The sequence below is a fragment of the Doryrhamphus excisus genome, chromosome 14, assembly GCF_030265055.1.
Source record: "Doryrhamphus excisus isolate RoL2022-K1 chromosome 14, RoL_Dexc_1.0, whole genome shotgun sequence".
Classification (NCBI taxonomy): Eukaryota; Metazoa; Chordata; class Actinopteri; order Syngnathiformes; family Syngnathidae; genus Doryrhamphus; species Doryrhamphus excisus.
Genome location: NC_080479.1, coordinates 13,902,554 through 13,918,440, shown reverse-complemented (window position 1 = coordinate 13,918,440; position 15,887 = coordinate 13,902,554). Strand labels below are relative to the sequence as shown.

Sequence of the window (15,887 nt, the reverse complement as noted above, 5' to 3'; positions counted from 1 at the left end):
TGAACTTGTTAGGAACTGTTTCGACCGTTCTATGCTTGCAAAAAGAGTGGAATTTGTTGGTTTCTTAAATGTCAGGGATGTACGCATTAAAGGAGAACTGCATTTTTGGGGGGGGGGGGGGGGGGTTGCCCATTATTGCCAATCCTTATGGGAAACGAATGCTTATTTTTTTCCCTTTTCTGTGCATTATAACAAAAGAAAACCAGTTAATATAAGGGAGCTAACAATGCACGTCAAAATAGGTATTTCCCATACTGTTTGTTATTAGCTAGCTCATATTAACTTGTTTTCTCGCACATACTTGTGTACTTAAAACAAAGTTCTCTGCTGCAGAGGTAATACACTGACTAATAAATGCATAATAAGTCGCTGCTATCAAGCATCCACATTAACTGCACGTCCAGCATGCAGTGGGTTTAGTGGGCAAGACAGACAGAACAAGATAAAACGCGTAAAACATGCCAGAGGTTAAAAACCATCATTAGGCAGAAGCAGCGTAGCTAAAGATAGCTGCCATTAAGCATACCGAGGGTTAGGAGTCCTATCCAGGTCAGACATAGAGAGAATAAAGAGCTTGAAGAAAAGTAGACCATTACTACGTCATTGCATTCAGTCATCACGCCCCTGACGGAAATGTCAAAGGTTGAGACCATAGCTCAAGGTCAAAAACATGACAATGAAGACTAAGTTGAACAATAATTACCAAAGTTCTGAACACTCCACAAAGCCAGTGCATAAAACTCAACGACGCTGCACAGACTTTCCGGAATTAATGAACGCTTATTGTAATAAATTCTAATACGGTTCATGAATCTTCATTTCTGATCATCAAAGTTTTGTGAATAAATTTTTTTTTAAAAAAGATTCAATGCTTGCTGGATAAAAGCTGCTTCAAAACAAGATACGGTGGATCTTCCAGAATCTGCACCTATTCCAGCTGTACTTCCAATTGAAACATTGGCATCGTTTAACATGAGAATACAACATTTCAACATATAGCAGGGGTCTCAAACACGCCAAATGTGGCCCGCAGGACACTAGTTTGAGGCCCCCGCCTTGATATGAAAGTTTAATGTTTGATATGGATGCTGTATTGTATCATGTACCCAGAAAAAATTATTACGTTTGATTAATGTTCATGTTAAAGGTTAAATAACTGTTAATAGTTATCCTCCCTATCCGTGTGGAAGTGGTAAGTTTTTGGCTATTTAAGTTTAAAGGAAATAACTTGAAGGCTACCGTTTAGGTCGCTAGCTCTCTAGTTTGCGAGTTAGCATGTGTCTCAAGACCCTGCAGTTGCGCAATATGTTGTAAATAAAAAGAGTATAAATGTGACTATAGTCGTGTTTTGTCATGTCTACAGGGCTCTAATAATGCTTTGTTAATTTTAATCTGAAAAAAATAATTTGTCTACCCACCAACTATATGTGGTTTCTTAAGTTTTTATTATTTGGTGTTTTATTATTATTATTATATTTATTACAGATTTATTCTTGGTTTTAAAAATAAAAATTAAGATATTTGAGAACAGTGGAATGTTTTATCAGAGCTTTTATTGTAGAAACTCGGAACCAAAGCACTGAAAAAGTTTGTATATTTTTCTGTTTTTAATAAATGTGTGTTTTTGGTTTTTTTTTTTTTAAACCTGATGCGGCCCAGCCTTGCCCAGACCCTAGCTCCAGTGGCCCCAAGGTAAATTGAGTTTGAGACCCCTGACATATAGCCTAATAGGTCCCCTTTAACTTTTGGCAGCAGGTACGATCATCTTTACACACACTGGCCTGGCTCATTGGAAACAGTTCCCCCACTAGGAGCCTTCACATTACAATCCTATTGTAACAAAAGGGTTAAAAAAGACTCTGAAATACACAGTGCTCTTGAAGGCTTCATTGGTGTATGATGTACTGAGTTGTTCATCGCCCTGTGTGCGTTCTAATAAACCCCCCACACACACAATAAAAATAATGGCTGAAACCTGTCTATAGTGCCCTAAGTCTAAACAAACCACTATCCATACTTCACAGAGTCATTCCCACGGATTTGTTTGTTTTGCTCAATTCCACCCTCGGCCATCTCTGTGAAGAATTTGCATGTTCTCCCACATCCCACATGCACATTCTAAAAACATGCTAGGTTAATTGGCGACTCCAAATTGTCCATAGGTATGAATGTAAGTGTGAATGGTTGTTTGTCTATATGTGCCCTGTGATTGGCTGGCAACCAGTCCAGGGTGTACCCCGCCTCTCGTCCGAAGACAGCTGGGATAGGCTCCAGCAAGTGGTAGAAAATGTTTGTTTTGCGCATTATTAGTCATAACTTTCATGGAAAAAAACAAGGTTCCATATTCAAGCATTCACCCAAAGGTAACCTTTACACAACAACAACAACTAGATTAATGATAGTTATGCATGCTTATGGTGGCATGTTAATACTTACATTGTCTAAAGGAATCCTCTTTAGGACCTTGTACTGTTTCTTGGGCTCTAATTTGTAGATGCACTTGTCTGTGACAAGGACGCCACGGTCTGTGCTTTTATTGAACCTATTCACCTAAGAAAGAAGAAAAGAAAAGAGGGGGTTATGTTTCACATTTAGAGTGTTTTTTTTATCACATGCATAATCTTACCAGCTATAAAGCAATCACAATAGCACAATGTAGAGACATGCAAATACAAAACAACACAACACTCGCAACTAGATTTATGTGGCTGCACTCTCCATTGTTTCTTAAGAGAAATGTGAGCATTATCATCCTCTGGGAGATAACAGCATGTTCAGCAAAATAACCACCAGAACATCAGGTGACTGGATGTAGTTCAGACACACTAGCATAAGACTTGATCCCCGGAAGAACAAGGTTTTATTGTAGTTTTGAATTTTCTCACAAGAGGGACAGTAATCCCTAACAAGAGCTACTGTTGTGGCCGTAACAAAGTGCAGGTTACTTCAGTCACTTCCTGTCCACCCCCAACTCAACTGCTCTTGCACCAGAACACATTTACAGCAACACACACAAGCCTTATTTATGTCTTATTTCCTCAGATTATGCCTACTGTGTTGAGTAATACGAGTGTAAAGATGACTATAGGGGTGCTCGTTCATGTCTTGAGGGCTCTCATAATGTTAAAAAACATATTTAGAAGGTTGAGATTTTCTTTGGTCTAACTACAAAAATATTTATATTTATATATTTATTAATAAATATTAATAATTATTAATAATTATTAACATCTATTAATAATTATTAATATTTAGTAATAATTATTAATAATTATTAATATTTATTATTTAATATTTATTATTTATTACTTTGTGGAAATGTACTTGTCAGTGATAAACACAGCATTACTGTATATGTTTTTCCATTTTTAATGTATAACAATGTCAGCAAGCAGGATTGTTGAGTAGGTTTGAGATATTTGTTGATTTTTGCTCCTATATGTAAAACGAAAGCAGCTAAGGAGAGCTTTGTGGCAACAAAGGAAGTACTCTCATTTTTTTATGTTTATTTCCCATGTGGTTCACCTTCCTACAGAAGCCTGAGAAGAGGACTTGACTGTACTCGTCTTTGTTCCTCAATTCCCGGGAGAAGCGAGCAAAGCCGGAACTGGACTGAGGGCAGTCTCGTACCTGCAGGTAAATCAAAGACATTTTGTGAGAAATCTTGTGATTGTATACATTGTTTTTTTTTTTTTTGGGGGGGGGGGGGGGGTACACCGTACACAAGGCACATATAGTCAAACAATCATACACACTCACATTCATACCTATGGACAATTTAGAGTCTCCAATTAATGAGGTTTTCTTTGAATTATTTTGGCCAAAAATTTTGTTTCAGTTTTTACACACCATCTCGGTTATCATACAACATTGCATGTAACGTATCGGAATTGAGAGCCCACACAGAGCACCTTAAGCATTAATAACTCACTGGTGCTTAATAACTCACCATGGGGCCAAAGAAAGTGGTATGTGCCAGCAATATGCTAAAGAAGGTAAGAAAAACTATTAAAATCAAGGAAAAAAATAATTATTAAGTACAAAGATGTGGTCCTCCTCCTCCCTCTCCACTCCTTGCTGTCTTCCCGAAATTATTCTTCTTCTTTCTCTTTGGGCTTTTCTCTTCAGGGGTCGCCACAGTAAATCAAAGTCCTCTATCCAACATTGTCTTCTGCACACCAACTACCCTCATGTCCTCCTTCACTACATCCATAAACCTCCTCTTTGGTCTTCCTCTACGTCTCCTACCTGGCAGCATCCTTCTACCAATATATTCACTATCTCTCCTCTGGACATGTCTGAACAATCTCCAAGACATATAATATAATCATATAACATGTATTGTCCCTCTGATGTACTCCTTCCTGATCCTATCCATCCTGGTCACTCCCAATGAGAACCTCAGCACTCAGTCTTTAGAACAACATGGCTGGTATCATGGTGTTAGATGTTCATTTGTCCATTTCATTCGTCATTTATAATTATTTCACATTATTTTCTGTATATAAAACTGGAATTATTCTCTATATAAATGTATTTTTTGTTAAAAATGGTGGGTGTCTGGAACAGAATTCAACACGTTTGTTCACTTGTGATTCATAAATTTTCTCTAACTCTCTCCTACCCTACCCGTTTTCTGTCACGCATAATACAAATCAAGCATGCTGCATTACAAGCATTTATAGGTCTTTGTAGAATTAAGTTCCAATCACGTGAAGCCGGCGGCCCAAATGAGACCTTCGAGTCACGGGCCAACGCAAACACACAGGAGGAGTGACTCAGGACTGTGTTGAAGTCATGCTCACGCTCCCTGAAGGCGTCACTTAAAGCCTCCGGCGACCAAACAACCTCAGATTAGCTTCTCAAAGAAGTGTCCCAAGTGTGGGATTCATAGGAGGACCACTGTGCTTACAATTGCCTTAGTCACATTGTTTGCTCGTGAGGGGCTGTGACATGCACGCTATATACAGTACATAATAATCTGCTGTGAGTCTCAGCAGACACAAAGTTCATATGTTGACATTCATTCATTTTCTACCGCTTTTTCCTCACGAGGGTCGCAGGGTGTGCTGGAGCCTATCCCAGCTGTCTTCGGGCGAGAGGCGGGGTACACCCTGGACTGGTCGCCAGTCAATCACAGGGCACATATAGACAAACAACCATTCACACTCACATTCATACCTATGGACAATTTGGAGTCGCCAATAAACCTAGCATGTTTCTGGATTATGATTAGTAATAGTGTTGTTCTTGTGCCTGTTATCTGATAAATAATTAGGAAATAATAACAGCACCTTTCGGCTGTTATGTACACTACAGTTCAAAAACGTCTTGTGTTTGTATTTCAGTTCATTCACAACATTTTTATGCTTGAAAATGCTGAATTTAGGCAAAGAATATGTAAAATATGCTTAATTATGCATTTTTAATGAGGAATAATAGGCCGCAAATGTCAACGTCAACCATGAAACAGCAATCATTTATAAATTAACTTTTGAAAAACCATGATGGATTGAGGGACGACTGCAATGCCTCATATTTAACTCAGTCTCATAGATCTCAGTTTATAGACACATATGTCACATATTTCATCTCATATTTCATATTATCTTGCAAACTGTATTTTTATATAACCTTGGGTACAATTTTTAATTTGTTAATACTTTCATTCATTCATTTTCTACCGCTTTTCCTCACGAGGGTGGCGGGGGTGCTGGAGCCTATCCCAGCTGACTTCGGGCGAAAGGCGGGGTACACCCTGGACTGGTCGCCAGCCAATCACAGGGCACATATAGACAAACAACCATTCACACTCACATTCATACCTATGGACAATTTGGAGTCGACAATTAACCTAGCATGTTTTTGGAATGTGGGAGGAAACCGGAGTGGGCTAACATGATGCTGGACACACACACCCAAGCTCAGAGCAATTGCATCCACCTCTGCAGCTCAAGGAAGCAGAAAGTTACTATACTGCTGCCAAAGTGCCAGAGTTCTCAGTTTGAGGAATTTTGGCAATTTTGGCTCATTTTTGCAGCTTGTTCATTTGGTCACTACCCAAAGCACATGACCATAAGTGAGGGTAAAATTCCTTATTTCTGTAAAGCATAGAAAACCTGTTTGCTACCATCTAAATGTGATTTAAAACATATATTAGAGCCTTGTAGACTTTATATAGCACCCCTACAGTCCCCTTTCCACTTCTGTTAACTAATAAAGTAGACATAATAGCAGGAAATAAGACATTCATTCATTCATTCATTTTCTACCGCTTATCCTCAGGAGGGTCGCGGGGGTGCTGGAGCCTATCCTAGCTGTCTTCGGGCGAGAGGCGGGGTACACCCTGGACTGGTCGCCAGCCAATCACAGGGCACATATAGACAAACAACCATTCACACTCACATTCATACCTATGGACAATTTGGAGTCGCCAATTAACCTAGCATGTTTTTTTGGAATGTGGGAGGAAACCGGAATACCCGGAGAAAACCCACGCATGCACGGGGACAACATGCAAACTCCACACAGAGATGGCCGAGGGTGGAATTGAACCCTGGTCTCCTCGCTGTGAGGTCTGCGCGCTAACCACTAGACCGCCGTGCCGCCCCACATGTTGACAATAAAAGGAAATTAAATGCAGTTATTTTTTTAGGATTTGTCCATTCAAGTGATAACCAAGTTTAATTTCTGTAGTATTGTCCCTCAAGAATATACATATGTATACTATAATAAAATGGTTTCTGAGTGGTACTTTCACAGGTGCATCAGACGTGGTCATGTGATCCTTACATTTGCCAAGTAGTCTCTCTCCCAAGCTCTACTCAAGCCACAGTCTTTTCTCTCGCCGCTAAGAGCAGTGAGAGCTGCAACTTTGGCGCGAATCTCCATCATGTCAGATGGTGGGATCTTCTTCACCATCTGCCTCGCCCACCACCTGAAAAACAAGACAAGGTACAAATGAAATTGATCCAAATGTGAACCTGGCAACCTGCAAGGATTATATCTCATAGTGTTATTATTATATATTTCTGTGGTATCCAACCTGCGATGCAGCATCACGGTGATGGTGTGAAACTGGGTCAGGGCGGCAGGCGGGGTCGGCCACTCAATGCTCTTTCCATAGTCGGCCATGTTCCTCACATTAGTAAATCTCTGTTCTACTTCCCAGAAGTGGGCCTTGACCTTGTAGCGCTTATAGCATCCCATGATGGTGTGAATGGCTCTCATGCGGCGGCATCTCATACGAGCGAGAGCCCCCCGCCACACCTGTGTGTATTTGAAAATGAAAAGTGAGAAGGAAGATGGTAATTTCGTTGCAAGTAATTGACTCTGGATTTCATTAATTATCTCAATTACTGGATTTCAAGCATACATTTCGACTGCAGGCTTGATAGAGAGTGATTAAAAGGGATCATGTCTGGGACTTTCAATGCGTCAATCAGTCGATCAATGCAGCCTCATAAGCATATGATGATGGTTAGCTGGTGGCAAGCTATGCCGGCATGGCTGACCTTTTGCAGGAAAAGGACCAGGATGGGGATGAGGACGGCTCGCTCCTGTTCCAAAGTGAAGAGAGACCGCGGTGTTCGCACAAACAGCTTGGTGTGGCCGTACGCTACGTCGTTTTGGAAACCGTGCTGTTTGACAATAGCCTCCACGGCGTCTCGGTCCGAATCCATCAAGTGATTCGGCCAAGTGTACTCGCACGTCATTTTATACCTATAGAATATATCAAATCAAATCAACTTTATTTGTATAGCACTTTTCCTGCAAAGACATGCAACACAAAGTGCTTTACAGAATTAAAACAATTACCACAATTAAAAGGAAAAAACAAAGAAACAAAAGAAAGCCCCTTCTTCCCACCCTCCATACTAGACCCACACACACACACACACACACACACACACACAATCACACACAGTAGGGAGACATGGCATGGCACTGAGGAACAAGGAAACGCCACCTTTGGGGCCGTCCACACTGGGAGGAGCTGCAGGCCGTGCCATCGGAGTACCAGCACCCGGGCCCCCCCGACTCCGACAGACGGGCGGGCGGACCCCCACATTAAGGGGAGGAACCCCCAGCCGGCCGGGTCGAAGGGACCCAAGGATGACACCCCCTCAGCAGACCCGACACAGCCCCCAGTGTGGAGGACCCCCCTGAGGAAACACTGGAGTTAAAAGCTGAAGACTAAGAGCATAAAATAGGACTAAAAAGATAAAAACATAACACTGGAGTTAAAAGCTGAAGACCAAGAGCATAAAATAGGACTAAAAAGATAAAAACATAACACTGGAGTTAAAAGCTGAAGACCAAGAGCATAAAATAGGACTAAAAAGATAAAAACATAACACTGGAGTTAAAAGCTGAAGACCAAGAGCAAAAAAAAAATATGACTAACAAGATAAAAACAAAACACTGGAGTTAAAAGCTGAAGACTAAAAGCATAAAATAGGACTAAAAAGATAAAAACAAAACACGGGAGTTAAAAGCTGAAGACTAAGAGCATAAAATATGACTAAAATGATTAAAACAAAACACTGGAGTTAAAAGCTGAAGACCAAGAGCATAAAATAGGACTAAAAAGATAAAAACAAAACACCGGAGTTAAAAGCTGAAGACTAAGAGCATAAAATAGGACTAAAAAGATAAAAACATAACACTGGAGTTAAAAGCTGAAGACCAAGAGCATAAAATAGGACTAAAAAGATAAAAACATAACACTGGAGTTAAGAGCTGAAGACCAAGAACATAAAATAGGACTAAAATGATAAAAACATAACATTGGAGTTAAAAGCTGAAGACCAAGAGCAAAAAAAAAAAAAAATAGGATTAAATAACAGTGTTGAGTGAATGTGAAACAGAACGGAACACAGTACAGTACAATATCTTGATTACCGTTGCAAGAAGCGAGCGTAGGGCTGCCTGTAGGCAAAACCTGCCCTACGGACCATGACATTCTCCAGCAGGCCCAGATAGGCCACCTGATGTTGGCAGCGAGCGTCATCAAACAGCAGCGGGGACTTCAATTCATTGGGCTTAATGCATCGAACATAATAGGGCTCCTGAAAGGGAAGTTTGGACAGACGACAGAAGATGCTTTTTTAAGAGTATGTCCTTTATTTACAATTTTCAGAAGGTTCTTGGAACATAACCTGAATAAGCGAGGGATTATACTTTAAAAACACGTTGCTAATGTGAATGTATTGTGACACGGCTGTTCCTGTGCAGATACTGAGGTACGATACGACTTGCTCTTTCTATGTGAACCCGAATAGAAAACAAAATGTCAGTACACTTTCCTTTCATTTGACCTCAACCGTACAAAAAAAGTAACAGACTAGTGTTACGCTATCAAGGCCAGGAGAGGTGCAGGAAACTTTGTGCGACTTTCAAATTCTCATAACTCACCACAGGACAAGATGAGGTCAAGGAACAAGAATTACACTTTCACAGGGGGAAAAAAACTGCATTGCAATAACGCAAGGTGGCGAACCTACGTTGTAACAGCAGCCTCAGAATAGATCAGTGTAGGGGTCTCAAACTCATGGCTTACAGTGTTTTGTGGCCCCCTACTTGACAATAAACTTTACTGTTAGTGCGGCCCACACACCTTATATTAATATTATATCTTGAGTCCCACAAGAGATGATCAGAGGCACTTCAGTTTGCTTAAAGGAAGCGGCTCTTTAATTGGGCAAGCATCCATTCATTTTCTATACCGCTTATCCTCACTTGGGTAGCAGGGGGTATGCTGGAGCCTATCCCAGCTGGGGACACTATGGACTGGTATCCTATAGCTTGATTTAAACAGTTTTTCAGTTCATGGATTTTTGTCTGCATAAAATACTGCAAAAATGGGCATATTTCACACATATTGGTAAATGATGATTAATCCTTATTCATTCATTCATTTTCTACCACTTTTCCTCACAGGGGGTGCTGGAGCCTATCCCAGCTGTCTTTGGGCGAGAAGCGGGGTACACCCTGGACTGGTTGCCAGCCAATCACAGGGCACATATAGACAAACAACCATTCACACTCACATTCATACCTATGGACAATTTGGAGTCGTCAATTAACCTAGCATGTTTTTGGAATGTGGGAGGAAACCGGAGTACCTGGAGAAAACATGCAAACTCCACACAGAGATGGCCGAGGGTGGAATTGAACCCTGGTCTCCTAGCTGTGAGGTCTGCGCGCTAACCACTCGTCCACCGTGCCGCCCTATTAATTCATTTAATTCATTTAAAACTGTGATTTTTTTTTTTTTTAATCGTGTGGTTAGCGCATGGACCTCACAGCTAGGAGACCAGGGTTCAATTCCACCTTCGGCCATCTCTGTGTGGAGTTTGCATGTTCTCCCCGTGCATGCGTGGGTTTTCTCCGGGTACTCCGGTTTCCTCCCACATTCCAAAAACATGCTAGGTTAATTGGCGACTCCAAATTGTGAGTGTGAATGGTTGTTTGTCTATATGTGCCCTGTGATTGGCTGGCGACCAGTCCAGGGTGTACCCCGCCTCTCGCCCGAAGACAGCTGGGATAGGCTCCAGCACCCCCGCGACCCTCGTGAGGAAAAGCGGTAGAAAATGAATGATAATAATAATTCACTTCACGTTCTCAAATTCACTTGTGCATATGTATATTAGCAAAATGAACATATATGATCATTATAGATAATAAAGATAATAAGCCAGGCAGAAAGTGTACTGTACAGACCTTGCAGGCCAGTTTATCCACTAAGGATATAATGGAGTTCTTGAAGAGGTTGGCTGCTGTAAGAGGTCGCTTTGTGACCTCCGTGATGCCGAGTTGGCCATCTGGCCACATCTCCTTCATAACTGGGTTGGAGCTTTGAAAGAGTGCAAAAATAAATAAATAAAAAATGAAGAGAAAAGGACATGATTCAATGAGCGAGCGGTGGCGTGATGCGTTAACAGGGTCAAGAGGGAAACCCATGTGTTCCGCTGGTCCAGTTAGTAGTAGCATGATGATGGTGTGTGTTTGGCACCTGTGGTACATGAGGCGCTTGAAATCTTGGAAGAGCAGGTCTCTGTTTTTTTCCAAGAAGCCCTCCACGGAGTATCTGTATTAGACAATGAAGGAGCGTCACACTCACATTCATACCTATGGACAATTTGGAGTCACCAATTAACCTAGCATGTTTTTGGAATGTGGGAGGAAACCGGAGTACCCGGAGAAAACCCACGCATGCACGGGGAGAACATGCAAACTCCACACAGAGATGGCCGAGGGTGGAATTGAACCCTGGTCTCCTAGCTGTGAGGTCTGCGCGCTAACCACTCGACCGCTGTGCCGTCCTTAAAAATATTAATTCATTCATTTTCTACCGCTTTTTCCTTACAAGGGTCGCGGGGGTGCTGGAGCCTATCCCAGCTGTCTTCGGGCGAGAGGCGGGGTACACCCTGGACTGGTCGCCAGCCAATCACAGGGCACATATAGACAAACAACCATTCACACTCACATTCATACCTAATGTGGGAGGAAACCGGAGTACCCGGAGAAAACCCACACATGCACACATGGGAGAACATGCAAACTCCACACGGAGATGGCCGAGGGTGGAATTGAACCCTGGTCTCCTAGCTGTGAGGTCAACGCGCTAACCACTCAACCGCCGTGCCGCCTATTCAAATTACAGGAGACTCAAAATCAGGCAGATTACACAGGGTCTGTGACATTATTTCTCTTCAGTCTTGCTTCGAAAAGGACTCAGTGGATTAAAACCACACTGTTGAGCAGATGCGTCCATGTCCTACCCCTTCCACACATAAATAATAACTGGTTCAAAAACTTCAGTGAAAAACCTGTCATGTAAACCTGGCTCACAACCACCTGACCGCATTCCCGCTATAAGTTTGCCAAAGAGCACAGAGGAGCAGTCAGAACATATAAAAACAAGCCGTAACATTCACTTAAAAGGACAGGCTTGATGGGAGAGGACAAGCAGAGATAAGGGCAGAAGCTCTCCAGAGATGAGACACCTCAAAAGGAAAGTGAAGGTCAAAGCTGACACATTGGGGGGAGGGGGGGGAAGAGTATGTGAGCCAGACCCAAGATGTGAGATTTCACGCAACACAGGAAATTGAACTTGATCAACTGAACAGCTGTATGTGCTGACAGAAATGCTGCAGGGAATTTTTTTTTTTTTTTTTTTTTGATGACAAAGTTGACACCAGGTAAAGGTTGCCGTATTGCAGAGGGATGGAAAAGAGGCTGAGGGAAAAGAACGAAGATGGGTGAAGTAGGTCAAAGCTTGTGTTGGTTCAGAGAGAGAGGGGGGTGGCTTTTATATTTATAGCCACAGTCGGGCTTGATTCAGATAGGAGGAGATAGAGGGTGGGCAGCACCAGCCTGGAGGAGTGACGGCTCACGGGGAGTGACCTTGGACAGTGCCCAACGCTGGGAGACCAAGCTCCATCTCACACACGTATACACACTCGTCTGCCATAATTGTGATAGTAATTTACTAAAACACACTAAAGGTAATGTCATATTATTTATCATTACAGATGGGTTGATTAAAATACATTTTAGAAGTCAGACATAAGTATGCCACTTCATAGTTCGCATTTCATAATTATAATTATAATTATTCATTCATTCATTTTCTACCGCTTTTTCCTCACGAGGGTCGCAGGGGTGCTGGAGCCTATTCCAGCTGTCTTCAGGGCGAGAGGCAGAGTACACCCTGGACTGGTCGCCAGCCAATCACAGTGCACATATAGACAATCAACCATTCACACTCACATTCATACCTATGGACAATTTGAAGTCATCAATTAACCTAGCATGTTTTTGGAATGTGGGAGGAAACCGGAGTACCCGGAGAAAACCCACGCATGCACGGTGGAGAACATGCAAACTGCAAAAATGTAAAAAATGTGCATATTTAAGCAAATTTTATGTATTCCTGGATTAAATAAAGCATTTCCAAGCCTTAAAAATGTTCAAAAGTACACGTATATAATGCATTCGGAAGACGCATTCAGAAAAAGTATATGTAGTATTATTAGTAGTAGTAGTAACTTGTATTCACTAATGTTATGTTGACTATGTTATGTCTTATTGAGTGAATTTAAGAATCAATACAAGCAGTTGATATATAATTACAAAATACAAGGAAGAAGAGTCGTGTTGTTTTTGTTATTATATATATATATATATATATACATATATATATATATATATATATATATCACCTTTTTGATGGTTATATTTACAATCATATTTAATTATGGTTGTAAAAAAAATTAAATTACATCACTATATAGTTACATTACCTTACACTTCTTTATGTATTAACAATATATACATATCTGGAATACAGGAAATGAACAGATGTAATAGTAACAGATTGTACTCCTTTTAGACATGTTGTGTATTCAATAAAAAATAAAATGTTGCAATAAAAATGTGTATTCTGTATACTAGATGCTTGTTCAGCTCAAATTAAACCATTACCATCATTTATGTCTAATATGTCTTATTTTGTGCTGCACAGTGGGCAAGTGGTTACCACGCAGGCCTCACAGCTATGGGGACCCGAGTTTGATTCCACTCTCGGCCATCTCTGTGTGGAGTTTGCATGTTCTCCCCGTGCATGCGTGGGTTTTCTCCGGGTACTCCGGTTTCCTCCCACATTCCAAAAACATGCTAGGTTCATTGGCGACTCCAAATTGTCCATAGGTATGAATGTGAGTGTGAATGGTTGTTTGTCTATATGTGCCCTGTGATTGGCTGGCGACCAGTCCAGGGTGTACCCCGCCTCTCGCCCGAAGACAGCTGGGATAGGCTCCAGCACCCCCCGTGAGAAAAAGCGGTAGAAAATGAATGAATGAATGTCTTATTTCCTGCTATTATGTCTACTTTGGTTAACAGAAGTGTAAAGGGTACTGTAGGGGTGCTATATAAAGCCTAGACGGCTCTAATATATGTTTTAAACCATATTTAAATGGTAGCAGGTTTTCTATGCTTTACTACAGAAATAAGGAATTTTACCCTCACCTATAGTCATGAGGTTTGGGTAGTGACCAAATGAACAAGCTGCCAAAATGAGATTCCTCAAACTGACAATCACTAGCATGACTTTAAAGTAACTGTCTGCTTCCTTGAGCTGCAGAGGTGGATGCAATCGCTCTGAGCTTGGGTGTGTGTGTGTCCAGCATCATGTTAGCCTAAGTCCAAAAAAAAACGGTCAACAAATCCTCCTCCAGCTCTTCTTGATTACAGCTGTTGCTACATCACAAAGTCAAAAGTGACTCACCCTCCTCCCTGATGTGTTCCCTAGATATGGTCATGTCCTGCCCCTCCTGAGATTGAGGGCAGTAACACGTGAGGCGGTGCGATTCTTCTGAAACCAAAGCCAAGGCTGCACTGATGGCCACAGGCCCCATCTGGCCTCTGACATTTAGCATCAGTAAGCACATTAAGGAAGTGCAGCAGTTAAAAGGAAGAGAGGCTGGAATTGATTGCCATGACACAAACAAGATAGTAAATTGCACATTTAGAAATGTCCAACAGTGTTGCCTTTAGTGTCCAACACACTGCTGCAAACGTCCCAAACTGACCTCTTAATAGGATCATATGGATTACACTTCTGAACCCTGCCTTGTTCCCCCCACTGACATGCACAAAACACAGAATCCCAGCACCCAGTGGTTAGATAGTTTACATGGCAAACTCACGTGACATCTCCAGCATAGTGACGGATTCGGAAGTGTTTTTGGAAGTCCATGGTTTTGTCAGTGGGGCTGAGCTAGAAATGGAAGAATGCAAAAGTGTGTGAGTGAAATATTTTAAAGGGGAACTGCACTTTTTCTAAACTTTGCTCGTCATTCACAATCCTTATGTGAAAAATAAATTTTCTGTGCATTCTAGTGCAAGAAAATGAGTTAATATGAGCTAGCTAACAACGGACAGCATGGGGAATATCTATTTTGACGCTATAGCCCTCACAAAAAGACCCTCCTTTTATATAACCGACTTGTATATTTACCTAACGACAGAGATATTATGATTTTTTTCAGCATATCAGATCAAATCAACTTTATTTGTATAGCATTTTTCCTGCAAGGACATACAACACAAAGTGCTTTACAGAATTAAAAACAATTACCACAATTAAAAAGAAAACAATTACAAAGAAAGCCCCTCCCTCCCACCCTCCATACTAGACACACACACACACACACACACACAGTAGGGAGACATGGCATGGCACTGAGGATCAAGGAAACGCCACCTTTGGGGCCGTCCACACTGGGAGGAGCCGCAGGCCGTGCTGTCGGGTGACCAGCACCCGGGCCCCCCGACTCCGACAGACGAGCGGACCCCTACATTAAAGGGAGGAACCCCCAGGCAGCCGGGTCGAAGGGACCCAAGGACAGCACCCCCATCAGCAGACCCGACACAGCCCCCAGTGTGGAGGACTAACACGACGCCTCGCTAAGCACTTTTCTCAGCGTCATTCACAGATGGACGAGTGGATGCCTAGCTCTCCATTTTACTACAAAGTTTGTCATTTTTTTTAACCTTAGGATTGGAGTACATGTCTTGTGCTGGAAGACACAGCCATCCCAATGAGAGCGGACATCGGAAGTGTTGTCGCTGTATCCACGTATGCTGCTATTGTTGATGGAACTAACATACAGTGAAGAAAATAAGTATTTGAACACCCTGCTATTTTGCTATTTCTCCCACTTAGAAATCATGGAGGGGTCTGAAATTTTCATCGTAGGTGCATGTCCACTGTGAGAGAGATAAACTAAAAAGAAAAATCCAGAAATCACAATGCATGATTTTTTAACAATTTATTTGTGTGATACAGCTGCAAATAAGTATTTGAACACCTGTGTATC

At 41.7% G+C, this 15,887-nt stretch overlaps 1 protein-coding gene across 2 annotated transcripts in view; it reads right to left on the bottom strand.

Annotated features, from left to right (window-relative positions):
• Positions 1-15,887, bottom strand: part of myo1g (myosin IG) — a 36,407-nt gene that overhangs the window by 12,061 nt on the left and 8,459 nt on the right. Inside the window, exons 12-20 of one of the 2 annotated variants that reach the window (XM_058047513.1) lie at positions 14,715-14,785; positions 11,018-11,092; positions 10,726-10,858; positions 8,905-9,071; positions 7,515-7,722; positions 7,046-7,269; positions 6,793-6,937; positions 3,526-3,630; positions 2,437-2,550 (exon numbers count right to left, since the gene is read on the bottom strand). In XM_058047513.1, the coding sequence (XP_057903496.1) occupies positions 2,437-2,550; positions 3,526-3,630; positions 6,793-6,937; positions 7,046-7,269; positions 7,515-7,722; positions 8,905-9,071; positions 10,726-10,858; positions 11,018-11,092; positions 14,715-14,785 (1,242 nt within the window). Of the gene's footprint in view, positions 1-2,436; positions 2,551-3,525; positions 3,631-6,792; positions 6,938-7,045; positions 7,270-7,514; positions 7,723-8,904; positions 9,072-10,725; positions 11,093-14,714; positions 14,786-15,887 lie in introns of both variants that reach the window. The other variant, XM_058047512.1, reaches the window with a different exon arrangement.